This window comes from Pleurodeles waltl, chromosome 4_2 (assembly GCF_031143425.1).
Source record: "Pleurodeles waltl isolate 20211129_DDA chromosome 4_2, aPleWal1.hap1.20221129, whole genome shotgun sequence".
Lineage (NCBI taxonomy): Eukaryota > Metazoa > Chordata > Amphibia > Caudata > Salamandridae > Pleurodeles > Pleurodeles waltl.
This window is the reverse complement of record NC_090443.1, coordinates 511,056,352-511,083,906: the sequence shown is the minus strand read 5'-3', so window position 1 is coordinate 511,083,906 and position 27,555 is coordinate 511,056,352. Positions and strand designations below refer to the sequence as shown.

At 47.2% G+C, this 27,555-nt stretch overlaps 1 protein-coding gene across 3 annotated transcripts in view; it reads right to left on the bottom strand.

The window, feature by feature from the left end:
- Nucleotides 1-27,555, bottom strand: part of TPR (translocated promoter region, nuclear basket protein) — a 920,136-nt gene that overhangs the window by 635,280 nt on the left and 257,301 nt on the right. For all 3 annotated transcript variants that reach the window (XM_069232002.1, XM_069232003.1, XM_069232004.1), the window contains exon 24: nt 17,803-17,919. In XM_069232002.1, the coding sequence (XP_069088103.1) occupies nt 17,803-17,919 (117 nt within the window). The remainder of the gene's footprint in view (nt 1-17,802; nt 17,920-27,555) is intronic.

Sequence of the window (27,555 nt, the reverse complement as noted above, 5' to 3'; positions counted from 1 at the left end):
GAGGTCATAAGATTCTGCATCTTTTCCAGAGAGTGTGAGGAGTCTATCCCTACACTTTCCTGTGAACATTTCCCAAAGGAGAGCACCCCAGTGAGATCTGTTCACTTTTCTGGTTACACAAGCCCTCTCAAAAGCTGTGAACCATTTGGTGATGTCATCACCATCTTCATATTTAGTTACAATCCCTTTAGGGATTTTCAACATGTCAGGAGAATCTCTGACCCTAATTATGTTGCTGCCACCATTGATGGGTCCTAGGCCCATCTCTTGTCTTTCCCTCTCTATGGCTAGGATCTGTCTTTCCAAAGCCAATCTTTTGGCCATCCTGGCTAACTGGATGTCTTCTTCACTGGAGTTATCCTCAGTGATTTCAGAGGTGCTGGTCCCTCCTGTGAGGGAGCCAGCATCTCTGACTAGTGTTTTTGGAGTCAGGGCTTGAGAGGCCCTGTCCTCCCTAGATAGGACTGGTAGGGGGGAATCTTCCTCCAATTCACTATCCTCTTCCTCTGAGTTGCCACCCTCAGAGGGGTTGGCCTTTTCAAACTCTGCCAAAAGCTCCTGGAGCTGTATTTTGGTAGGTTTGGGGCCCATTGTTATTTTCTTTAGTTTACAGAGTGACCTTAGCTCTCTCATCTGTAGATGGAGGTAAGGTGTGGTGTCGTGTTCCACCACAGTCACATCTGTGCTAGACATTTTGCTTCTAAAAGTTGGAATACTTTTTAAGAATCTACAACTAGTTCTAGGTTCCAATTCAAACTTTTACAAACTTTTAAACTCTAAAAGAAATGCTAAACAGGATCTAACACAAGGCCCTAGCAGGTCTTTTAAGAATTTAGAAAACTTTTCAAATTGCAAAAATCAATTTCTAATGACAATTTTGGAATTTGTCGTGTGATCAGGTATTGGCTGAGTAGTCCAGCAAATGCAAAGTCTTGTACCCCACCGCTGATCCACCAATGTAGGAAGTTGGCTCTGTATGTGCTATTTCAAAGTAAGGAATAGCATGCAAAGAGTCCAAGGGTTCCCCTTAGAGGTAAAATAGTGGTAAAAATAGATAATACTAATGCTCTATTTTGTGGTAGTGTGGTCGAGCAGTAGGCTTATCCAAGGAGTAGTGTTAAGCATTTGTTGTACATACACATAGACAATAAATGAGGTACACACACTCAGAGACAAATCCAGCCAATAGGTTTTGTTATAGAAAAATATCTTTTCTTAGTTTATTTTAAGAACCACAGGTTCAAATTTAACATGTAATACCTTGTTTGAAAGGTATTGCAGGTAAGTACATTAGGAACTTTGAATCATTTCAATTGCATGTATACTTTGAGTTATTGACAAATAGCTATTTCAAAAGTGGACACAGTGCAATTTTCACAGTTCCTGGGGGAGGTAAGTTTTTGTTAGTTTTACCAGGTAAGTACGACACTTACAGGGTTCAGTTCTTGGTCCAAGGTAGCCCACCGTTGGGGGTTCAGAGCAACCCCAAAGTTACCACACCAGCAGCTCAGGGCCGGTCAGGTGCAGAGTTCAAAGTGGTGCCCAAAACGCATAGGCTAGAATGGAGAGAAGGGGGTGCCCCGGTTCCGGTCTGCTTGCAGGTAAGTACCCGCGTCTTCGGAGGGCAGACCAGGGGGGTTTTGTAGGGCACCGGGGGGGACACAAGCCCACACAGAAATTTCACCCTCAGCAGCGCGGGGGCGGCCGGGTGCAGTGTAGAAACAAGCGTCGGGTTTGCAATGTTAGTCTATGAGAGATCAACGGATCTCTTCAGCGCTGCAGGCAGGCAATGGGGGGCTTCCTCGGGGAAACCTCCACTTGGGCAAGGGAGAGGGACTCCTGGGGGTCACTTCTGCAGTGAAAGTCCGGTCCTTCAGGTCCTGGGGGCTGCGGGTGCAGGGTCTTTTCCAGGCGTCGGGACTTAGGTTTCAGACAGTCGCGGTCAGGGGAAGCCTCGGGATTCCCTCTGCAGGCGGCGCTGTGGGGGCTCAGGGGGGACAGGTTTTGGTACTCACAGTCGGAGAGTAGTCCGGGGGTCCTCCCTGAGGTGTTGGTTCTCCACCAGCCGAGTCGGGGTCGCCGGGTGCAGTGTTGCAAGTCTCACGCTTCTTGCGGGGAGTTGCAGGGTTCTTTAAAGCTGCTTCTTGAAACAAAGTTGCAGTCTTTTTGGAGCAGGTCCGCTGTCCTCGGGAGTTTCTTGTCGTCGTCGAAGCAGGGCAGTCCTCAGAGGATTCAGAGGTCGCTGGTCCCTTTGGAAGGCGTCGCTGGAGCAGAGTTCTTTGGAAGGCAGGAGACAGGCCGGTGAGTTTCTGGAGCCAAGGCAGTTGTTGTCTTCTGGTCTTCCTCTGCAGGGGTTTTCAGCTGGGCAGTCCTTCTTCTTGTTGTTGCAGGAATCTAATTTTCTAGGGTTCAGGGTATCCCTTAAATACTAAATTTAAGGGCGTGTTTAGGTCTGGGGGGTTAGTAGCCAATGGCTTTCTTTGTTCCCTCCAGTCTTGCCGCCAAAAGTGGGGGCCGTGGCCGGAGGGGGCGGGCAACTCCACTAAGCTGGAGTGCCCTGCTGGGCTGTGACAAAGGGGTGAGCCTTTGAGGCTCACCGCCAGGTGTCACAGCTCCTGCCTGGGGGAGGTGTTAGCATCTCCACCCAGTGCAGGCTTTGTTACTGGCCTCAGAGTGACAAAGGCACTCTCCCCATGGGGCCAGCAACATGTCTCTAGTGTGGCAGGCTGCTGGAACTAGTCAGCCTACACAGACAGTCGGTTAAGTTTCAGGGGGCGCCTCTAAGGTGCCCTCTGGGGTGTATTTTGCAATGAAATGTACACTGGCATCAGTGTGCATTTATTGTGCTGAGAAGTTTGATACCAAACTTCCCAGTTTTCAGTGTAGCCATTATGGTGCTGTGGAGTTCGTGTTTGACAGACTCCCAGACCATATACTCTTATGGCTACCCTGCACTTACAATGTCTAAGGTTTTGTTTAGACACTGTAGGGGTACCATGCTCATGCACTGGTACCCTCACCTATGGTATAGTGCACCCTGCCTTAGGGCTGTAAGGCCTGCTAGAGGGGTGTCTTACCTATACTGCATAGGCAGTGAGAGGCTGGCATGGCACCCTGAGGGGAGTGCCATGTCGACTTACTCGTTTTGTCCTCACTAGCACACACAAGCTGGCAAGCAGAGTGTCTGTGCTGAGTAAGAGGTCTCCAGGGTGGCATAAGACATGCTGCAGCCCTTAGAGACCTTCCTTGGCATCAGGGCCCTTGGTACTAGAAGTACCAGTTACAAGGGACTTATCTGGATGCCAGGGTCTGCCAATTGTGGATACAAAAGTACAGGTTAGGGAAAGAACACTGGTGCTGGGGCCTGGTTAGCAGGCCTCAGCACACTTTCAATTGTAAACATAGCATCAGCAAAGGCAAAAAGTCAGGGGGCAACCATGCCAAGGAGGCATTTCCTTACAGACAGCATCAGAGCTGATGTCAGCAAGATGCTGGATTTAGGAGTAAAATTAGCCCTCTGACAGTTTACGGGCCAGCCCTGTGGCTGTAGTTCCTAAATCTCATTCCAAAGGAAGGAAAACAGAGCAGAGGTTGTGTGTGGACTATAGAGGTTTTGATGCGGTCACCAAGACAGATGCACACACCCTATCCCAAGAGCAGATGAACTTGACAGGTTGGGGGGAGCCAGATTTCCCAGTACTTTCGATTTGACATCAGGATACTGGCTGATTGGTATGACCCACGGAGCAAAAGAAAGATCCGCGTTCTCAACCCCACATGGGCATTACAAATTCACTGATATGCCATTTGGTTTCAAGAATGCCTCTGTCACCTTCCAAAGCATGGTGGTGAATTAAGTCCTTGCTGGGGTGGAAGCCTTAAGGGCTTCATATCTTGAGGATATGGCTGTCTTTAGCTCCACTTGGCAGGATCACAGGATCCACCTTGGCAAGATTCTTCAGGCTCAGCGAAATGCAGGCCTCACTATCAAGGGAAGCAAGTTCGATAGGGCAAGGTAGCATTGTATACCTGGGTCCAGTGGTTGAAGTACATTAAAAAAATGCTGCATCCAGTGGGGGCGGGGCCTGTGAGCAGGGTGGGGGATTTCATAGATGTGGCTAAAAAAAAGAAAATATTCTCTCATTTTTTTTTGGTCTTTCACAGTCCGGAACCTGCATATAGAACACAAGACCTAAATAAAAAAATACATTTAAAAAGTTGCTGCTTATTGGGAAATACACTATGGTACATTATGAAACCTCTATTAGTTAATACACTGCAGAGGTCTGGGTGTAACCAAAGAGCCACAGAATTAAGTCTTGGTTACTGCGCTGGAGAAAAGTGGTCTGTGTATTTTTAGTGCTACGAGGTCACAGCCTGTGATAGAAAGGACTGAATATGTAATTATTTTAAAATTCCATTACACAAAGTATAAGATACTGCTACAAAAGGTGCAAAATGTTTAAGACAAAATAGTGCTTCCAAAATATAGACTTGAGTAACACCCAGAGTGTACATAGTGCAATTGCTTTTTACATTGCTGTCCCTTCAGCACCTCCAGGTGTAGTTAGAGCAATATAAATACAATTACAATTAAAATCACGCACTTCACAGTCCAGTTAACTCTTTGTACTACCTCTGAAAAAAGAATAACTCTCTCACCACAAAGCTTGGAGTAATTTGATCAAGGCCAGAACCAGCTCCCAAGCATCTTTTCATTTGCAGATTACCCTTTTACATTTGCAGATTAATTAGTAGCGCACGTTTGCATCTCTTTCAGGCAGGGGACACCCTGGCAGGAAGCCTTGTTTGGCTGTCTGCCTGGCTTCGAACTCACAGCACACGAGACTCGCTGAATGACACTTCAGCTGAGGCATTTAAATTGTGGGAATTAACAGTTCCGGGAAGGTTGCCTTTTTACAAAGTCGGGAACAGTGTTTCATAAATCATAAAAGTATGGGCATGTTGTGCCCTTCTGATACTGCCCACTTCGACCACTGCTTGGGTCACACTGTAGGTTGAGTCCAAGATCAAGCACCACACCCCAAGATCCAGGCAACTCTGGAACAGGAAGTTCCAACCACCCAGACTCAAGTCAGGGCATTCCCTGGCACGACCAGGTATTATAGGAAGTTTGTGAAGAGGTATGGTACCATTGTAGTACCCCGCACAGAATTGCCTTTCAAGAAAATGCCAAAGAGTAAACTGGACAGTGAGATGTCAAAAGGCTTTTGACACCCTGAAGGAAGCTATGTGCTCAGGACACATTCTTAAAGCTACAGATTATTCTAAGCAGCTCCTAGCTCAGACAGATGCCTCTGAATATAGGATATAAGTGTTTTTTTCCCCAGACCAAAGATGATGGCCATGACCACCCTCTATTGCTTTCACTAGCAGGAGCTTACTCTCCAGAGGGCAGCGTTGTAGTGCCATTGAGAGGGAAGCTTTGCTGTGGTTCGGCCCCTGAAGCTGTTGAGACCATACTGGTGTGGTTCTCACTTCCTTGTTTTCAAACTGACGACAGGCCTCTTAGATGGCTGATGCAAATAAAAGCTGAAAATCCCAAACCGTTGAGGTGGCCCATCTCCCTACAGGGAATGGATCTTAGAGTGGAACACAGACCTGGGACTGACCAGACCAATGAATATGGCCTTTCCAGGTTCTCCCACTGAGACAATGAAGAATCTCTTTCTCTTTGGGGAGGGGGGGAGGGAGAGGGTAAGGGGTTTGGGTGCTCCTTTTTGACATGGTCACTCCTCCTTATTGCCTGGTGTTTGATGCAATTTTGATTGAAAGTGCACTGGGTTCCAGCTAGCCAGGTCCCCGGTACATGTACTGGATACCGGTCACTACGAGTTCCCCAGCTACATGATGGCTACACTGAAGACAGGGATGTTTGGTATCAAACATTTCGTATTAATAAACCCTCACTGATGCCATTGATGGACTTAATACATGCACCCACAAGGTACCTCAGAGGTGACCCCCTTGAAACCTACCAACTTCCAGTGTGCAGGCTGACTAGTTTTAGTCAGCCAGCCACCACCAGACATGCTTCTGACCCCCAAGGGTGAGAGCCTTTGCTCTCAGGCGGTCAGAATCAAAGCCTGCTCTGGGAGAGGTGTTTACACACCCCACCCAAAAGGAAGCTGTGCGCATTTGCATTCCAAAGCAGGGGGTTTCTGCCAGATGTGGACACTGTAGGAAAGTAGCATCTTTTTTACATAGTTACCCCCACTTTTTGCCTGGTGTCAGTATGTTTAGACTGTAGTGCACTGGGATCCTGCTAATCAGGACCCTAGTGTCTGTGTTCTCTCTTCAAAATTAGGTTGCTGGTAAAACTTTACACCCCACAACTGGCATACTGGTGCACCAATGTAAGTACCTAGTATATGGTACTTAGGTACCCAGGTCTTTGGTACACCAGATGACCACCCCCCTGCCCCCCTCCACCCCCCCCGGGCTGAGCCTGTATTGTGCCACCCCAGGGAGCCTATGCAAACCGGGTCTGCAGGCCTGCCGTTGCTGCCTGTGTGAAATGGTACATGCACCTTTCACTTCAGATATAGGGCTTGCCTTATATCATGGTAACTGCGCTTAGACATTAAATCAACCCTCTGGAAGGCCCTTCAGACCAAGGGCACAGTGCATGTCCCTAAGTGCGAGGGTAACCCCACATGAGCAGGATACCCCTACAAACCCCAGACTCCATTCACTGGACTCTAAGTGTGGGGAAGCCATCTTAAGGTGTGTACATAATGGTTTATCCAAACCTGGAAATGTTTGGTTTCAAATATGTTGGACTCATGCAATTACACCGATTCTAGTGCTAGTTGCATGATCCTATGTACTCTGGGGATTCCTTCGAAAATCCCCCGGTTCTGCCTGTGCAGCCTTATGGGGTCAAGCTGCCAGTCCACACAGTCGCCGAACCCAGTCACTGTTCTGCCCTCTCCTGGTGAGCCTAACTCAAGCGGCAAAAGCAGAACAAAGGATTTCCTGCAAGGGAGAGATGTGACCACCTCTCCCTTTGAAATAGGCATCTTCGGGCTGGGGTGCCCTCTGAGCACCACCAGACTATTTTGAAGGGCACATTTGGTGCCCTCCTTGCATAATCCGGTTTGCACCAGTTAGAAACTACCCGGATCCCACTCTGGTGGGAAACTACAAAAAGGACAGTGGAGTGACCACCCCCCTGTTCAGTTCCTCCCCTAGAGAGGTGCACAGAGCTTTGCCAGGTGGCCAATTGTTTTTACAATCTTGAAAACAAGATGTACTGAGGCTCCTGGGAGCACCTGACTGGTAGAAGATGCCCTTGACCCCTTCTAATAGGCGAAGTGACCAATCCCCTTTTAGGGTTACTTGAGGGCTCCCCTGTGGGTGGGTCCTCAGATTTGTCAAGCAAGACTCGCAAAGGAACTCTGCAAGACATTTTCTGCTACTGGACTCTGGAACCACTGCTTGTCTGCTTTGGAACCAAAACACATCTGCTTCTGGTGGGAAGGGTCCAACTGCAACATTGTTTCTCCGGATCTGCAAGAATTCTGCAACATCCAAGGCTGTGCATCCTCCAGGGTCACAAGGACTCGGTTTGCACCTAGAAACATCAAGGAATCTCCCTTGGAGTGAATGAGTCACTCCCCTGTATCCGCAGGCATCTCAAGACGACCACCGGCTGGTGGATCCTGCTGTCCCACGGACAATGTAAACTCAGGGTCCAACTTGTCTTCTGACCAACTTGGGAGATGGCGGACCCTTGCTGCACCCAGACTGTTGCTCTTGCCAAAGCTTGTTGGCTTTTCCTCCAAGAAGATCTTCCAGTACTTTGCAACTCCAGACTCCGCTTCCACTCTGTAGCTCCTCTAACATGAGACTCCTGTTTTGTTGTGCTACTGAGGCCTCCTGGCGATTCCCCGTGTCTGCCAGTGGGTCACTCATGGGGGCTCCTCCAACACCAGCTGACTTTCTTTCCTGCTGAAGGCCTGCCCTGACTCCCCACCAAGGGTCAAGCCACTAAGACCTTGCTGGTCCCCTCAAAATCTGCAAACTTCCTTGCAACCACGATTTGCATTTTCCAAAGCTTGTTGGTGGTCCTGCTTGCCACTGACCCTTCTGCAATCCGACTGACACTGGACAGCTCGTGGGACGACTCCAAGGTACTCCTGCATTACCTTGGACTCCAGAGGTGGACTTCTTTCACCACCCTGCAGGAACTTCACACCTCCAAGCGGGTTGGAATTGCCTACCTGCACCGCCTGGATATCTCTGAGTGGTCTGGACACTGTTCCATCGTGGTCCCCCCAGCCCTCCAGAGACCGAGCCCACCTTGGACTTGCTTACTGTGGACTCCCCAACGCCACCTGCAGGTTCTGCCCGCAGGCCCCCCTCAACAGCAAGTGCTCCCAGTGAAGACTACCAAACGCCTCAGGATACCTCAGCACCTGTCGCCCCCCGGCCCATGGAGAAGAGGACCCAAGGTGTTCCCATGTCCACGAGCATCTAAAGACTTGAACCCGCCTGTTGGTTCCCCGGACTCCCTGGCTAAACCTGCAGCCTCTTTTCAACAGGACAGATCGCCATTGATAAACATTGGGCATCCGCCACTGTACTGCACCTCTACACCCAGCCGCCCCAGTGCAGTCCGTTGTGAACTGTTGGTGTAGCCTTGGACCATGGCCCATACTCACTTTAAGTCTAGGATATTGATCCCTTAAGTTGCTGAACTATGCCTGTATGCAGTACGTGTTTTTCCTCCATAGGATAATATTGGCACATCTGGAAAATGCAGTGTTTGCTTTTGAAACCTAAAAGTATTTCTCTTTCAAAACAGACTTACCTGAGCTTATTGAATCTGATGTCTAAACATAAAGATACTTGTTATTTTTGTAAATTGGTGTGGATCTCCTTATTGAGTCGAGTGTCATTTATTGGCTTTGTGTGTATTTGCAGGTGTTGAACAGTCCTCTCTGAAAAGCTTAAGGCTGCTCAACCACTACCCCTAAAAGAGCACCTTGGGATTGCTAAAGCGAGCCCCTGTCCACTAGTAAGGTAACCCCTGGACTCTTTGCAGGATATATCTCATTTTAATGTATCAAATAAAAAGCCAGCTTCCTACAACTACTAATAATTTTACACTTAGTTTGTAAAATACTAAAAAGTAGTAAAGTTACAAAAGTGTAGGTTGTTAACTTTGAGGCAGGCCCTACAAGTCTGTGGACAATTTTCCTCTAGGAACATGTTTAAGGAGTGAATCTATCACAAAGCTTGAGTCTCCAATCTTATTTGTACAGTTTCAAGAATGAGTTCCTATTTTGCAAAGGGGAAGGTGCATTCGTCTAAAGACAGTTTATACTTTAGGAAGGCTAGCTGACCATGATGTACTTTAAATGATGCATCAGATCAATCTGGGTCCCTCCATGGGACACCAGTGGAGTTTGAGGATTTTGAGAGTCAAGCCAGTTCTAGGAGGCCAAGAGACTGTTGGAGCAACTAGGCAATCACAAGTACTGCCTGCTGTCCCAGGAATGTCAGGAACTCAGGAGCACTATGATCTTAAAAATGACAGAACCTCTTTCCAAGTTTTGACTCCCAAGGGGCAGAGGTGGCACGTTGTCTTCAAGGAAGGTGTGTGGTGTAACAATCATGCATAAATAAAGCATGAAAGCTGCCCTGTAAGTATACTACTGGTTATGTTAGGACTTAATAAAAATATGGCAAACATTCACAAGTACAAGGTTAAATGGGGCATTACAATTATGCTTTCTTTTCAGCCTTACAGTAAGCGACTTTACAAGGTTAGCAAGGGGTTCCTGGATGATTTATATTAACCAAACAAGCAAAGGTGAAGATGCATTATTGTTAAAACAGATCTGGTGTTTGGGTTTAATAGCTACCTGTACCCAACTATCTAATTTGACCCATACTAGCCAGAGGTTGTGAAAACCTCTATGTGCAGTTCTGAAGCATGCAATGCAGCAAACAAGTGTTTCAGATATAACCAGTCAAGCACTTGGTTGGACATAAAAACATCCGGCGTGATCTCGACTGCTGGTAGTCGTAAATAGCATTGCCTACTCTGCCTCTACTGCCAATGATGTAAACATTTGTTGGTGGCCCAAATGGAAAGTCGAACCCTGCCTCGGGAGAGGCATCATGCTCACTGGTGTCTTTTAAGTCAATGCTAAAATGATCATCTTCATAAGGAAGTGGGAGAGTACCATCCCTCTCACCACCATTATATGCCCCTCTCTCCGGTGTGTACCTTGGTCAGGATCAGAGCCAAAAGGTAAAGGAACATCTGATAGTGCATCCACCCTAGTTGAGGCATGGGCACATAAGGAAGGCTGTATGGTAACCAGTCGCACTTTAGTAATTTCAATGAGCAATATCAGTTGAGATCGCACTGTCAGTTAGGATGCAGACATCAGAATCAGTACCAGATTCTCTTGTGGCACCTGTGGTGTTGGCAAGGAACAGCCTGGTGCATGATCTGAAGCAGTATGTACTGGAGTTTGGGGAAGAATGTACCTATATAAAAGGAAAGCAAAGAACAGCAAGAAACTTTGCATGATAAGCTAGGACAAGATTATGCTCATGGAAAGCAAGCACAGAGAAAAAAAGTCACTCAGGGCTGAGAGGGGGCCAGAATTCATGATGGGGATGTTTGGACAAACTGGATACTCAGTCACCAACTTAAAAAACACTAGTTTGCTTTCTGTATGTGATGAAAGAAAATGTTTCTGCTGGGAATTATTCGGCACACACCTGTAGTAGGTAACCTGAATGCATGTGTTGTATACTATATGAAAACTAGTGTTTAACAAAGCAGAACCTGTCAGTTAATACCAGTCACTGCATCTGTGCAGCCCACTGGAGAAGTATTTCACCTATACAATCCATTTCAGAAATATCAATTCTGAATGCAATCCCACACATTCAACTTCAAGCACATTTGAGGCAATGAACACCCACAATACTGCAGAATAAAGGGTCAAATGAAGAAGCGGGGGAGAACGTAAAACCTGGGATCAAGCTGAGTTTGAAAACACTAAGCCTTTAACGTTCTTTCTGCTGGAAGGTAATGAAAATGTCACTTACCCAGTGTACATCTGTTCGTGGCATCAGTCGCTGAAGATTCACATGTTGTGCATAGCCCGCCATCTGGTGTTGGGTCGGAGTGTTACAAGTTTTTCTTCGAAGAAGTCTTTCGAGTCACGGGACCGAGGGACTCCTCCTCCTTGTCTCCATTGCGCATGGGCGTCGACTCCATCTTCGATTGTTTTCCCGGCAGAGGGTGAGGTAGGAGTTGTGTTGTAGTAATAGTGCCCATGCAATGGAGTGAATAAGTATGTACCTATTTAAGGTTTAAATAATATATTTACAAATGTACAAAGCTTAAGTTAACTTCCGAACGGCTACAGGCTCCTGGGGAGGCGGGTGGGCACATGTGAATCTTCAGCGACTGATGCCACGAACAGATGTACAATGGGTAAGTGACATTTTCAGTTCGATGGCATCTGTCGCTGTAGATACACATGTTGTGCATAGACTAGTAAGCAGTTATCTCCCCAAAAGCGGTGGCTCAGCCTGTAGGAGTGGAAGTATTTTGAAATAAGGTTCTTAACACGGCTTGACCTACTGTGGCTTGTTGTGCGGATAGCACGTCTACACAGTAGTGCTTGGTGAACGTGTGAGGCGTAGACCATGTGGCTGCCTTACATATTTCGTGCATTGGAATATTTCCTAGAAAGGCCATGGTAGCACCTTTCTTTCTGGTTGAGTGAGCCTTTGGTGTAATAGGCAGCTCTCTCTCTTTGCTTTAAGATAGCAGGTTTGAATACACTTAACTATCCACCTAGCAATGCCTTGTTTTGAAATTGGATTTCCTGTATGAGGTTTTTGAAAGGCAATAAATAGTGGTTTTGTTTTTCTAATTAGTTTTGTTCTGTCAATGTAGTACATTAGTGCTCTTTTGATGTCTAATATATGTAGTGCTCTTTCAGCTACAGAATCTGGCTGTGGGAAGAACACTGGCAATTCTACTGTTTGATTTAAGTGGAACGGATCGAATTTCGTGCATTGGAATATTTCCTAGAAAGGCCATGGTAGCGCCTTTCTTTCTGGTTGAGTGTGCCCTTGGTGTAATGGGCAGCTGTCTTTTTGCTTTAAGGTAGCAGATTTGGATGCACTTAACTATCCATCTGGCTATACCTTGTTTTGATGTTGGGTTTCCTGCATGAGGTTTTTGGAATGCAATAAATAGTTGTTTAGTCTTTCTGATGTTTTTTGTTCTGTCAATGTAGTACATTAGTGCTCTTTTGACATCTAATGTATATAGTGCCCTCTCAGCTACGGAATCTGGCTGTGGGAAGAACACTGGTAGTTCTACAGTTTGATTTAGGTGGAACGGTGAAATAACCTTTGGTAAAAATTTAGGATTGGTCCTTAGGACTACCTTATTTTTGTGTATTTGGATAAAAGGTTCTTGTATTGTAAACGCTTGAATTTCGCTTACTCTCCGTAGAGATGTGATGGCGATGAGAAATGCAACTTTCCAGGTTAGGAACTGTATTGCGCAAGAGTGCATGGGTTCAAAAGGTGGACCCATGAGTCGTGTTAAGACAACATTGAGGTTCCATGAAGGAACGGGTGGTGTCCTTGGTGGTATAATTCTTTTAAGGCCTTCCATAAATGCTTTAATGACCGGTATCCTAAATAGTGAAGTTGAATAGGTAATCTGCAGGTATGCAGATACTGCCGCAAGGTGTATTTTAATGGAAGAGAAAGCTAGGTTTGATTTTTGTAAGTGTAGCAAGTAACCCACTACATCCTTTGGAGATGCGTGTAATGGTTGGATTTGATTATGATGGCAGTAGCAAACAAACCTTTTCCATTTGCTTGCATAGCAGTGCCTAGTAGATGGTCTTCTAGCTTGCTTTATGACTTCCATACATTCTTGTGTAAGGTCTAAGTGTCCGAATTCTAGGATTTCAGGAGCCAGATTGCTAGATTCAGCGATGCTGGATCTGGATGCCTGATCTGTTGTTTGTGTTGTGTTAACAGATCTGGCCAGTTGGGCAATTTGATGTGGGGTACTACTGATAGGTCTAGCAGTGTTGTGTACCAGGGTTGCCTTGCCCATGTTGGTGCTATCAGTATGAGTTTGAGTTTGTTTTGACTCAATTTGTTTACTAGATATGGAAGGAGAGGGAGAGGGGGAAAAGCGTATGCAAATATCCCTGACCAGTTTATCCATAGGGCATTGCCTTGGGACTGCCTGTGTGGGTATCTGGATGCGAAGTTTTGGCATTTTGCGTTCTCTTTTGTTGCAAATAAGTCTATTTGAGGTGTTCCCCAGAGTTTGAAGTAAGTGTTTAGAATTTGGGGGTGAATTTCCCATTCGTGGACTTGTTGGTGATCGAGAGAGATTGTCTGCAAGTTGATTCTGGATCCCTGGAATAAACTGTGCTATTAGGCGAATGTGGTTGTGAATTGCCCATCGCCATATCTTCTGTGCTAGAAGGCTCAACTGCGTTGAGTGTGTCCCCCCCTGTTTGTTTAGATAATACATTGTTGTCATGTTGTCTGTTTTGACAAGAATGTATTTGTGAGTTATGATTGGTTGGAATACTTTTAGTGCTTGAAAAACTGCTAGCAGTTCTAGGTGATTTATGTGCAGTTTTGTTTGATGTACGTCCCATTGTCCTTGTATGCTGTGTTGATCGAGGTGTGCTCCCCACCCCGTCATCGAAGCATCTGTTATTACGTATTGTGGCACTGGGTATTGGAAAGGCCGCCCTTTGTTTAAATTTATACTGTTCCACCATAGAAGCGAGAGGTATGTTTGGCGGTCTATCAACACCAGATCTAGAAGGTGACCCTGTGCTTGTGACCATTGTGATGCTAGGCACTGTTGTAAGGGCCTCATGTGCAGTCTTGCGTTCGGGACAATGGCTATGCATGAGGACATCATGCCTAGGAGTTGTAATATCATTTTTGCCTGTATTCTCTGTGTTGGATACATGCGTTGTATGATTTTGTTGAAATTTTGAATTCTTTGTGGACTTGGAGTGGCGAAACCTTTTGTTGTGTCTATTATGGCTCCTAGGTATTGTTGTACTTTGCACGGCAGAATGTGTGATTTTGCATAGTTGATGGTGAAACCGAGTTTGTAGAGGTTTTGTATGACCTGATTTGTGTGGTGTGAGCACCTTGTCAGTGAGTTGGTCTTGATTAGCCAGTCTAGATACGGGAATACGTGTATTTGCTGCCTTCTGATGTGTGCAGCCACTACTGCTAGACATTTTGAAAAGACTCTTGGTGCGGTTGTTAAATCAAACGGCAATACTTTGAATTGGTAATGTATTCCTTTGAATACAAACCTGAGGTATTTCCTGTGCGACTGATGTATTGGTATGTGGAAATACGCGTCTTTGAGATCTAAGGTTGTCATAGTCCTGTTGCTTTAGCAATGGTAACACTTCTTGTAGCGTGACCACGTGAAAGTGTTCTGATTTGATGTAGGTGTTTAGTGTTCTGAGGTCTAGGATTGGTCTCAGTGTTTTGTCCTTTTTTGGTATTAGGAAGTACAGTGAATAAACTCCTGTGTTTATTTGTGTCCTTGGTACTAGTTCTATTGCGTTCTTTTGCAATAATGCTTGAACTTCTATTTCCAGAAGGTCTGAATGTTGTTTTGATAAATTCTGTGTTTTTGGTGGTATGTTTAGAGGGATTTGTAGAAATTCTATGCAATAACCATGTTGGATAATTGCTAAGACCCAAGTGTCTGTAGTTATTTCCTCCCATGCTTGGTAATACTGACCTATTCTTCCCCCCCACTGGTGTTGTGTGGGGGGGGGGGGGTGAGTGACGTGTGAGTCACTGCTTGTTGGTAGTGGTTTTGGGGCTTTGAAATCTTCCTCTATTCCTAGGGAATTGTCCTCTGTATTGGCCCCGAAAGCCTCCCCTCTGGTACTGTCCCTGGTAGCTGGACGGTGTTGTCTGTGAGGTGCTGGCTTGTGTGGCCTGACCCCGAAACCCCCCTCTAAAGGTTGTCTTGCGGAAGGTGCTGTAAGTGCCTCTGCTCTGCGGGGAGTAGAGTGCGCCCATGGCTTTAGCAGTGTCAGTGTCCTTTTTGAGTTTCTCAATTGCCGTGTCCACTTCTGGTCCGAACAGTTGTTTCTCATTGAATGGCATATTGAGCACTGCCTGCTGTATCTCTGGTTTAAAACCAGACGTTCGTAGCCATGCGTGCCTTCTTATAGTCACAGATGTGTTAATTGTTCTCGCAGCTGTGTCCGCTGCGTCCATAGAGGAGCGTATCTGATTATTAGATATGTTCTGTCCTTCCTCAACCACCTGTTTCGCCCTTTTTTGTAGCTCTTTGGGTAGATGCTCAATGAGGTGTTGCATCTCGTCCCAATGGGCTCTGTCATAGCGTGCAAGTAGTGCTTGAGAGTTAGCGATGCGCCACTGGTTTGCAGCTTGTACTGCGACTCTCTTTCCGGCTGCATCGAACTTGCGGCTCTCTTTCTCTGGGGGTGGTGCATCCCCAGATGTGTGGGAGTTGGCTCTCTTGCGAGCTGCTCCTACTACGACGGAATCTGGTGGCAGCTGTGAGGTGATGAAAACAGGGTCTGTGGGAGGTGCTTTATATTTCTTTTCCACTCTTGGTGTTATTGCTCTACTCTTGACCGGCTCCTTGAAGATTTCCTTTGCGTGCCGAAGCATTCCTGGGAGCATAGGCAGGCTTTGGTAGGAGCTATGGGTGGAGGAGAGGGTGTTGAATAAGAAGTCATCCTCGACTGGTTCCGAGTGTAGGGACACGTTGTGGAACTCTGCTGCTCTAGCCACCACTTGTGAGTATGCTGTGCTATCTTCCGGTGGTGAGGGCTTTGTAGGATACGCCTCTGGACTGTTGTCCGACACTGGGGCGTCGTATAAGTCCCAAGCGTCTTGGTCCTGGTCACCTTGGCTCATGGTGGTGTGAGCCGGGGAATGTGATGGAGTTTGTGCCGGTGAAACGTTAGTTACAGGTGGAGGAGAGGGTGGCGGAGTTACCTTTTTCACCATTTTTGTTTGTGGTGCTTGGTCTAACTGAAACTCCAGTCTCCTTTTTCTCCTAATAGGGGGGGAAGGGTGCTTATTTTCCCTGTTCCTTCCTGTATAAAAATACGTTTCTGAGTGCGGTCCACTTCGGTGGATTGCAACTCTTCCTCAAATCTATGCTTTCGCATCTGAGAGGACAGTGATTGCTCCTCTGAATAGGAACCGGTAGTTGGGTCGGTTGCGGGTCGTTTTGGCACCGAAACCCTGTCTGTACTCTTTTTCGGCTCCGAGGTGACCTTCTTTTTCGGAGTCGAACCCTCTCTGCGTCGATCTTCCTCGGTGCCGCTGTCTCTGCGTCGAGCAGTTTCGGCTCCGCTATCTCGGCGTCGATCTTTTTCAGCAGCACTTTCTCGGTCCGAGAAGGCTGCGTGCTGGTGTCTCGACCGGAGTCGGACGATCTCGGCACTATTTCGGCCTTTTTCGGTGCCGATGGTCGGTCACCGAATTTATGGGTCGAGCAATGGCCTGGTGGCAGTGGCGTCCCCTGGGCCTTGTCACTTTTCTTGTGTGCTGGCTTCGACGTCTTACTCACAGTTTTTTGGTCGTCGAATTCCTCGGAGTCCGATTCATGGATCGAGAAGGTTTCTTCTTCCTCTTGTTCCTCGAACTCTCGGTGAGCTGTCGGCGTGGACGCCATCTGCAGTCTTCTGGCTCGACGGTCACGGAGTGTTTTTCGGGACCGGAACGCACGAGAGGCCTCGCAAGTCTCTTCACTGTGCTCAGGCGACAGGTACAGGTTACAGACCAAATGTTGGTCTGTATACGGGTATTTGTTGTGGCATTTAGGACAGAAACGGAACGGGGTCCGTTCCATCAGCGTTGTTTTACATGCGGTCGGGCCGACCAGGCCCCGACGGGGGATCGAAAACTACCCCGAAGGGTACCGGAGCTCTTCACTCTTCGATTCGGTGTCGATTCTATCTAAGCCGATCCCGAACGCAACAATACCGACGTAATTTTTCCGATATTTAGCTAACTTTCCGTTCCGAAACCCGGAGCGAAAGGAACACGTCCGAACCCGATGGCGGAAAGAAAACAATCGAAGATGGAGTCGACGCCCATGCGCAATGGAGACAAGGAGGAGGAGTCCCTCGGTCCCATGACTCGAAAGACTTCTTCGAAGAAAAACAACTTGTAACACTCCGACCCAACACCAGATGGCGGGCTATGCACAACATGTGTATCTACAGCGACAGATGCCATCGAACAATATGTTTCTTCTACTTCTTTAGTCGTAGAACGCAGCTATCAAGCTGCCTGCTTAACAGGCACAGAATAATTTTAGACAATAACAGATTAAAAAGACAAGAATATAATTAGCTATATGGATTAAATAACATTTTCAAAGGATGTCAGAACTGCAAGAGCAAAGATAGATTTCTTAGTGGAGCTCACACTTTGGCTGCCTTTACACAAAGTATGAATAAGAGCACACACATTTAGCATAGTGCCCCTCAGCTATTCATTTGTATTTCAGCAATTTGTTTGCAATTTTAGTGGACGGACAATCTGCTGGTAGGTAGGGTTCAAATTAACACATTAACTTGAATGAGCCTTTGCTAATGTTTTAGCACTGGCGAAAGTATGTGATGTTTGTAAACAGAAACTGCTTTCTGGCTTCTTTCAATTATAGCAAGTACAGAAAACTAAGGCATTTGATCAGCATTATTTCAGCTATCACTTCCCATAACTCACCTGCTCCTTGCTGTCGTGCACAGCTTCTTGTTCGTTCTTTGCTGCAGTACTGGCCCTCTGAAGAGCTTCCTGCACTTCTGACTGCAAGCTAGAAAGACTCTTTTTCAACTCTGACAACTGGAAGTATACAAAACAATGCTCCAAATAAGCACTTTCAGTCAGACAAAGGAGTTCAGACAGTCAATTATTAACATTAATTTAATCTTTAAAAAAAAAAAGGTTGATTCTTTTTTCAAATAAATTAAAAACTACTCTAAAAATTATACAGACTGGTTGCACATCAGACACCAACTGCAATTTTTCCTTACCCAGAGAAAAGGAATACCCAAAACTTCCTAGAGCCTTTAAGGATTGCACTGTAATTCACCTCTAACAAGTTTAACAGAATGCTCATGACCTACAGTATTATAACCTGAGGCTGCACCCTGTTGAAAGCCAAAGTATCAATTAACATGTAAACTCTTGTATTAACACTGGCAAACCTGTTCACATTTCGGTCCAATCAAAACCCAAAGGTCGGTAAAATGTTTTGGGAGGGAGGTCTTATGTGCTTTGGAAAGCTGTGCTGTTCCAGCTTATGGTATTCCCCAGTAAGTTCAATGAGAAAAACCACCAAAGGTGGTCTGATTTTACGAGCCTTTCAAAGGCAAAGCATAGTTTCAACTATTAAGAGGGTGAACCTAAGGTGGCACCCTCACTCATAATCCTGAGTGGTTTACTGCACACCCATCTCACCAATTTCTGGCAATGTTCAAGTGGTGTTTGGTGGCAGATGATTGCAGGCTTTTCACTTGTAGCCAGCCTTGCAGGAAAGTGTCCCTTTGTGGCATGGTTAGCCCTACCTTTTTGCCTGGTAACTGATGCAATGTTGACTGAATGTGTACTAGGTTCCTGCTAACTAGGTTCCCAGTGCCAAATCTTTCCCTAAACTGAACAATGTTTAACAATTGGAAATATCTTTGGTATCCCCCACCCGTCAGTCCCTTGTAAAATGGTACCCCCAGGTACCTAGGGCATGAGTCTTAAAGTGGGTTCCCAAGGGCTGCAGCATGTATTGTGCCACCCTCCAGGACCACTCACCTAGCAAACGCAGACTGTCATAGCAGGCTTTGTGTCTTACTGCAGCTAAAAGTGAAAACACAACATAGTGGGCATGGCTAACTGGCTATGCTAACACTGCACACAATATATGTAAGTCACCATTACAGCAGGCATTCCTACTGTAAGGCAAGGTGCATTATATTACATGTGTGGACATATCTGCAAGTGCAGATATGCCCCTGCTATGTCTGTTAATTCATTGACATAGTAGGTGATCAGGGAAGCCATTTCAAGCACATGTACTATGCACTGGTTCACCCACTAAATGATAGCCTCATTGAAATTAGAAATGTTATCAAACATCTCGTATGAATAAACCCTCACTGATTCCAGTGATGGATTTATTGATACATGCATTTAGAGGGCACCTTAGAGCGCGGGTGCAGGGGTGTCTTCAGGCATCGTGTCCAGTACTGGAGTTCCTCGTGGTTGCAGGGGGGTGTGCAGAAACACTGCAGGCGTGGACTGGGAATCCAGTCTGACCAAGCCAACAAGTGGGTTCAGGTCTCATGAGGTGGGGAGGACATGGGGACAACCTTGGTTTTCTTCTCCTGGGCGGACTGGTGTAGAGGTGTCCTAGGCATCTGATCTTTGTTTTTGCAGACCTCCCTGAAGTTGAGTGACCAGGAGGCAGTCTGCAGACTCAGTCATGAAGTCCACAGTAGCCGAGCACAGGTGGGCTTCTTTCCAGGAGGGCCTGGGGTCCACGCTGATACCATTGGCCCACTTCAACATGGGCTGGGCAGCTCAGGTGCAGTGGCGATGTCAGACATCGGGTTTCTGGTGATCCCTGTCCTCTCAGGTCTTTCTAGGATGCCTTCCGATGCAGGGGAGGAGCTCCTCTACTCCAAGGGAGTTCCTCCTGGCGATTGGCAAAGCACTGGCAGCTTTGCCAGTTTCTTGGAGGCTGCAGCCACAGAACAGGTCAGTTGCTCCTCGAGGGTAGGGTGCAGCAGGCAGGCTTGGCACTAAGTCAGTCATGCTCCTCGGGATCTGCAGGCTTCTTGTCCACTCCTTGAGTGTCCAGCGAAGATTTGAGGATCTGGTTCCCTAAATACTTAATTTAGGGAACGTTAAGGGGCGTGAAGGGTAGTAGCCAAAGGGAGCTCCCAGTCTGGAAGTGTGACACGGGAGCACCCCCAGCTTCCAAGAACCCGATGCCTGGTAAGAACACTGCACCCGCAGCTCCCAGGACCTGAAGGATCCTACCTCCAGTGCAGGAGCGACCCCCAGGTGGCCCTCTCCCTTGCCGAGGTGGTGGCTACCCCGAGGAGCCCACCCCCCCCCCCCACTTGCCTGTCTGCATCGCTGAAGAGACCCCTAGGTCTCCCATTGGACTACATTGCAAACCCGACGCCTGTTTGCACACTGCACCCAGCCGCCCCGTGCCGCTGAGGGTGTACTTTTGTGCTGACTTGTGTTGCCGCCCCCCCCCCCCCCCCCTCGGTGCCCTACAAAACCCCCCTGGTCTGCCCTCCGAAGACGCAGGTACTTACCTGCTGGCAGACTAGAACCAGGGCACCCCCTAGTGGCAAAAAGAGATAATACTAATGCTCTATTTTGTGGTAGTGTGGTCGAGCAGTAGGCTGATCAAAGGAGTAGTGTTAAGCATTTGTTGTACATACACACAGGCAATAAATGAGGCACACACTCAGAGACAAATCCAGGCCAATAGGTTTTGTTATAGAAAAATATATTTTCTTAGTTTATTTTAAGAACCACAGGTTCAAATTCTACATGTAATCTCATTTGAAAGGTATTGCAGGTAAGTACTTTAGGAACTTTGAATAATTACAGTAGCATATATACTTTTCACATAAAACACAAATAGCTGTTTTAAAAGTGGACACTTAGTGCAATTTTCACAGTTCCTGGGGGAGGTAAGTTATTGTTAGTTTTAGCAGGTAAGTAAATCACTTACAAGTCTCAGGTTTGGGTCCAAGGTAGCCCACCGTTGGGGGTTCTGAGCAACCCCAAAGTTACCACACCAGCAGCTCAGGGCCGGTCAGGTGCAGAGGTCAAAGAGATGCCCAAAACACATAGGCTTCAATGGAGAAGGGGGTGCCCCGGTTCCAGTCTGCCAGCAGGTAAGTACCCGCGTCTTCGGAGGGCAGACCAGGGGGGTTTTGTAGGGCACCGGGGGGGGACACAAGTCAGCACAAAAAGTACACCCTCAGCAGCGCGGGGGCGGCCGGGTGCAAACAGGCGTCGGGTTTTCAATGGTTTTCAATGAGAGACCAAGGGGTCTCTTCAGCGGTGCAGGCAGGCAAGGGGGGGGGCTCCTCGGGGTAGCCACCACCTGGGCACGGGAGAGGGCCTCCTGGGGGTCACTCCTGCACTGAAGTTCCGTTCCTTCAGGTGCTGGGGGCTGCGGGTGCAGGGTCTTTTCCAGCCGTCGGGATTTCAGAGTAAGGCAGTCGCAGTCAGGGGGAGCCTGGGGATTCCCTCTGCAGGCGTCGCTGTGGGGGCTCAGGGGGGGATAATTTTGGTTACTCACGGTCTCGGAGTCGCCGGAGGGTCCTCCCTGAGGTGTTGGTTCTCCACCAGTCGAGTCGGGGTCACCGGGTGCAGTGTTGCAAATCTCACGCTTCTTGCGGGGAGTTGCAGGGGTCTTTAAATCTGCTCCTTTGAAACAAAGTTGCAGTCTTTTTGGAGCAGGGCCGCTGTCCTCGGGAGTTTCTTGTCTTTCTTGAAGCAGGGCAGTCCTCTGAGGATTCAGAGGTCGCTGGTCCTTTGGAAAGCGTCGCTGGAGCAGGTTTCTTTGGAAGGCAGGAGACAGGCCGGTAGGACTGGGGCCAAAGCAGTTGGTGTCTTCTGTTCTTCCTCTGCAGGGGTTTTTCAGCTCAGCAGTCCTCTTCTTGTAGTTTCAGGAATCTAAATTCTTAGGTTCAGGGAAGCCCTTAAATACTAAATTTAAGGGCGTGTTTAGGTCTGGGGGGGGTTAGTAGCCAATGGCTACTAGACCTGAGGGTGGGTACACCCTCTTTGTGCCTCCTCCCGAGGGGAGGGGGTCACATTCCTATCCCTATTGGGGGAATCCTCCATCTGCAAGATGGAGGATTTCGAAAAGTTAGAGTCACTTCAGCTCAGGACACCTTAGGGGCTGTCCTGACTGGCCAGTGACTCCTCCTTGTTATTCCCATTATCTCGTCCGGCCTTGCCGCCAAAAGGGGGGCTGTGACCGGAGGGGGCGGGCAACTCCACTAGCTGGAGTGCCCTGTGGTGCTGGAACAAAGGGGGTAAGCCTTTGAGGCTCACCGCCAGGTGTTACAGCTCCTGCCAGGGGGAGGTGTTAGCATCTCCACCCAGTGCAGGCTTTGTTACTGGCCTCAGAGTGACAAAGGCACTCTCCCCATGGGGCCAGCAACATGTCTCGGTTGTGGCAGGCTGCTGGAACCAGTCAGCCTACACAGATAGTTGGTTAAGGTTTCAGGGAGCACCTCTAAGGTGCCCTCTGGGGTGTATTTCACAATAAAATGTACACTGGCATCAGTGTGCATTTATTGTGCTGAGAAGTTTGATACCAAACTTCCCAGTTTTCAGTGTAGCCATTATGGTGCTGTGGAGTCCGTGTTTGACAGACTCCCAGACCATATACTCTTATGGCTACCCTGCACTTACAATGTCTAAGGTTTGGCTTAGACACTGTAGGGGCACAGTGCTCATGTACTGGTGCCCTCACCTATGGTATCGTGCACTCTGCCTTAGGGCTGTAAGGCCTACTAGAGGGGTGACTTATCTATACTGCATAGGCAGTGTGAGGTTGGCATGGCACCCTGAGGGGAGTGCCATGTCGACTTACTCGTTTTGTTCTCACCAGCACACACAAGCTGGTAAGCAGTGTGTGTGCTGAGTGAGGGGTCCCCAGGGTGGCATAAGATATGCTGCAGCCCTTAGAGACCTTCCCTGGCATCAGGGCCCTTGGTACCAGGGGTACCAGTTACAAGGGACTTACCTGGATGCCAGGGTGTGCCAATTGTGGAATCAAAAGTACAGGTTAGGGAAAGAACACTGGTGCTGGGGCCTGGTTAGCAGGCCTCAGCACACTTTCAATTCAAAACATAGCATCAGCAAAGGCAAAAAGTCAGGGGGTAACCATGCCAAGGAGGCATTTCCTTACAAGTATATACTGAAAAAAGGAACGTGAGCCTCAAACGGGAGGAGGGTGGGTTGCATGTGAATTTATGAAATATACCAATACTGGATAACTATAGTTACAGGTAGGTAACTTGTTTTCTTATCCAGTATTGGATCCTTCATAAATTCACATGCTTGAATCTGAATAGCCAGCAGTACTCACAATAACTATAGTGGATGGTGGGTGCGAGCATATCAATATTTATACACACACACTTATAAAAACAGACCATAACTGCGCAGGTGTTAGAAGCAATTGTACATCAAATTAAACATACATTCAAAAGAGGCTCACTTTCATGAAATAGATGTAGGACCGCCTGTCCTACGACAAACAGTTTGTTGTGTCGATTCCAAACAGTGATGCTGCACAAAAGAATGTGTAGTCTTCTACATTGCAGCTAGACATATCTTTGTCTAAGGTGACGCCTTGAAACCGAGCAAGTGATGCTGAGATTGCTCTTTAGTGTGCTTTAGGTCAGCTGGTTAGTGGTGTCCCAGCCTTTGTATGAAAAAACTGAATGGTGGATGCAATCCATCCGGCTATCGTTGCTTTAGTAACTCCTGTACCCAGATGACCTTGGCCGTAAGAGACTAGTAGTTGGTCTGTTTTACGGAACTGTTTAGTACTCTGAAGGTAGAAATACAAACATCGTTTGACATCCAGCGTGTGGAGAACTCTTTCAGCCACAGGTGATGGATTCAGGAAGAAAGATCTCAATATCACTGGCTCGTTTAGGTGAAAAGACGGAGGCACTTTACAAATTTATCTTGGGTTTGTCCTGTGAAGCACAAAGTTGTCTGAGAAAGTGAGGCAGGGTTTCTTTGGGGTAAGGGTATGCAAAGATCCCATATCGCCTCAAAAGAGCATTCCCCCACGACCCCAGGAGTGGTATCGACTGGCATAGAAATTTTCATTTGGTGTTCTCGCTGGTGGCAAAGAGATCTAAGGTTGGCCATCCCCAGCATTGAGTGATCTTGTCTACTTGCTTCTGATTGAGCTCCCATTTGTGGCAACTGTCATCTGTCCTGGTGAGAGAGTCCGCCAGGGTATTGTTGGTACCCAGAATGCGTTCCGCTCTCAAAGAAATTTGTGGAGAGTGAGCCATTCCCAGAGAGCTTGTGCTTCTCTTGAGGGGGACAGGGATCGTGTTCTTCCCCGCTTGTTTACGTAGTATATGCTTGTTGTGTTGTCTGTACGGATCAACACTGAGGATCCTGAAATCCGAGGGAGGAACACTTTCAGAGTAAGAGATATCATTTTTAATACAAACAGATTTATGTGCATTTTCTTCTGAAAGTCAGACCATTTCCCCTGAATGCATGTCTTGCAAAGGACCTCCTCAGCCTTCCAGAGAAGCGTCCGTTGTTATGAAATCTGGCATTGGAGTTCAAAAGCTCAACCCTTGAGATATAGGACTGGTTTGGGACGACCACCACCACCGGATCTCCACCATCCTGGGTGTGATACTGATTAAGTCTTTGAAGGATTCTTGAGACTGGATCCATTGCAGTTGCTATTTCTCATGTAATGTCCTCATTTTTAGTCTCATCAGATGGACCAAGTTGATTAATGAGGAAATCATTCCTTGAAGCAACTTGAATGTTCTCACTGAAACAGACTGAGATCGTGGAAGCCATATTGGACAGTTTGCTGTCTTCCTATTGAAAGATAAGCCTTGTTTTCGTCGAGTTTTGCACCGAAAAAGACCATCTTTTGTGTTGGAAGAGTAGATTATTTTTGGTGGTTTACCATCTGTTAGAAATGGGCTCTTTGGTTGACAGTCAGGTTACCCCCTGTTCAAGCAAGGACCCTCACTCTAGTCAGGGTAAAAGAGAATCACCCTCAGCTAACCCCTTGGTAGCTTGGCAGAGCAGTAGGCTTAACTTCAGAGCAATAGGTGTAAAGTATTTGTACCAACACACACATTAACTCAATGAAAACACTACAAAATGACAACACCGGTTTAGAAAAATAGGAAATATCAAGACCAAAACGACAAAAATCTGACATACACAAGTCAAGTTATGAATTTTTAAAGATTAAACTAAAAAAACAAAAACAAACAATGTTTCGACGAGATGTTAACACGGCGTTGTGACGGAGTCGTTCCCAACAAGCCGACACCAGCGGCGCCGGACACGGAGTCGTGTAGACCCCCAAGTACAGTACCTTTGGTGAAGAGTGAAAACAAGCCGATGCGCGAAGTCGGGAATTGCGGCGTCTGTGCGAAACGTTGAATCAGTGCAATTCAAGTGGCATCAGTCACGACGTGGTGCGGCGACTTCCACGGAGTCGCGGACTTCAGCGGGGCTGCTGCGGCGTCGGGCCTGCGAAGAGCGTCGCGTTCCAGAGAAGGTCACGGCGTCAGGTGCAGGCGGCGTTACCGGATTCAGCAGCGGCGTCAGTCCGAAGTCGTCCGAAGTTGATTTCCTTGGATTCCACCAGCTTTCCTTTCAAGGGCACAGGGACTGGATAGGGCACCACTGGTCGGGGCAGGAGTCTCTCCAGAGACTCCAGGTGCTGGCAGAGAGAAGTCTTGGCTGTCCCTGAGACTTCAAGCAACAGGAGGCAAGCTCTAACTCAAGCCTTTGGAGGTTTCTTCATAAGATGGAAGGCACACAAAGTCCAGTCTTTGCCCTCTTACTCTGGCAGAAGCAGCACTGCAGGAAAGCTCCACAAAGCACAGGCAGGGCAGCACTTCTTCCTCAGCTATCAGCTCTTCTCCAGGCAGAGGTTCCTCTTGGTTCCAGAAGTGTTTCTAAAGTCTGTAGATTTGGGTGCCCTTCTTATACCCATTTTAGTCTTTGAAGTCACCTTTCTTCAAAGGGGACTCACACCTACTTGTGAAATCCTGCCTTGCCCAGGCCTCAGACACACAGCAGGGGGTTGGAGCTGGCATTGTCAGAGGCAGGCACAGTCCTTTCAGATGAGTGACCACTCCACCCCTCCCTCCTAGCAGAGATGGCTAATCAGGAAATGCAGGTTACACCCCAGCCCCCTTTGTGTCACTGTCTAGTGCGAGGTGAAAAACAACCCAACTGTCAAACTGACCCAGACAGGGAATCCACAAACAAGGCAGAGTCACAGAATGGTTTAAGCAAGAAAATGCTCACTTTCTAAAAGTGGCATTTTCAAACGCACAATCTCAAAATCAACTTTACTAAAAGATGTATTTTTAAATTGTGAGTTCAGGGACCCCAAACTCCACATGTCCATCTACTCTAGGGGAATCTACATTTTAATCATATTTAAAGGTAGCCCCCATATTATCCTATGAGAGAGACAGGCCTTGCAACAGTGAAAAACGAAGTTGGCAGTATTTCACTGTCAGGACATATAAACCACATTACTATATGTCCTACCTTATCCATACACTGCACCCTGCCCTTGGGGCTACCTAGGGCCTACCTTAGGGGTGCCTTACATGTAAGAAAAGGGAAGGTTTAGGCCTGGAAAGTGGCTACACTTGCCAAGTCGAATTTACAGTGTAAAAATACACACACAGACACTGCAGTGGCAGGTCTGGGATATGATTCCGGAGCTACGTATGTGGGTGGCACAACCAGTGCTGCAGGCCCACTAGTAGCATTTGATTTACAGGCCCTGGCACCTCTAGTGCACCTAACTAGGGACTTACTAGTAAATCAAATATGCCAATCATGGATAAACCAATTACATACAATTTACACGGAGAGCATATGCACTTTAGCACTGGTTAGCAGTGGTAAAGTGCTCAGAGTTGAAAAGCCAACAGCAACAGGTCAGAAACAAATAGGAGGCAGGAGGCAAAAAGACTGGGGATGACCCTGCATAAGCAAAAGTCCAACACCATCATACCTAAATTATTAAATAAGACTAGGTAGGCATTGGTGGACTTGGAGGCCTACTGCAGAGTTGGTGCCTTTATCAGCCAATTGTTCAAATACAGGAAAATTTGAAACCCTTCGTTGCAGAGAGTAGCTGCCACAGGTGCTAGACTGAAAAATCTTGGAGCAGACTTTAATCTAACAGGTGAACCTTGAATTGCTAATTGGCACCGGCTACGGTAAGTGAAGGTATTAATGCCTGGAGTGTATGGGGATGTGGAAATAGGCATCTTGGGGATCCAACGATGTCATGTAATCTTCGCTGTTGAGAAGGTGAAGGATATCCAACAGCGTGATCATACGGAAGGATTTGTTTCCTCAGAAATTTGTTTAGTTGTCTGAGGTTTAGGATCGGCCTCCATTCTCCTGACTTTTCTTATGAGTAAAAAAACTAGAATAAAATCCTAGGCCTCTCTGGTGGTCATCTATCGCACCGTTAGATAGCATTTGGAATACTTCTAGCTTTAGCAAGTTAAGGTGACTTGAATGCGATTTCCCAGGAGGGCGGTTTCGTGGTTTTGCACAAATTCTAGCATCTGACTGTGAGCCACTATTTCCAGCACCCATTTGGGTAGTTAACCTTTCCCAATTCTGTTAGTTTGAGAGGTTTGCCCCCACTGGATTGATCTGTTGAAAGCATTGAAC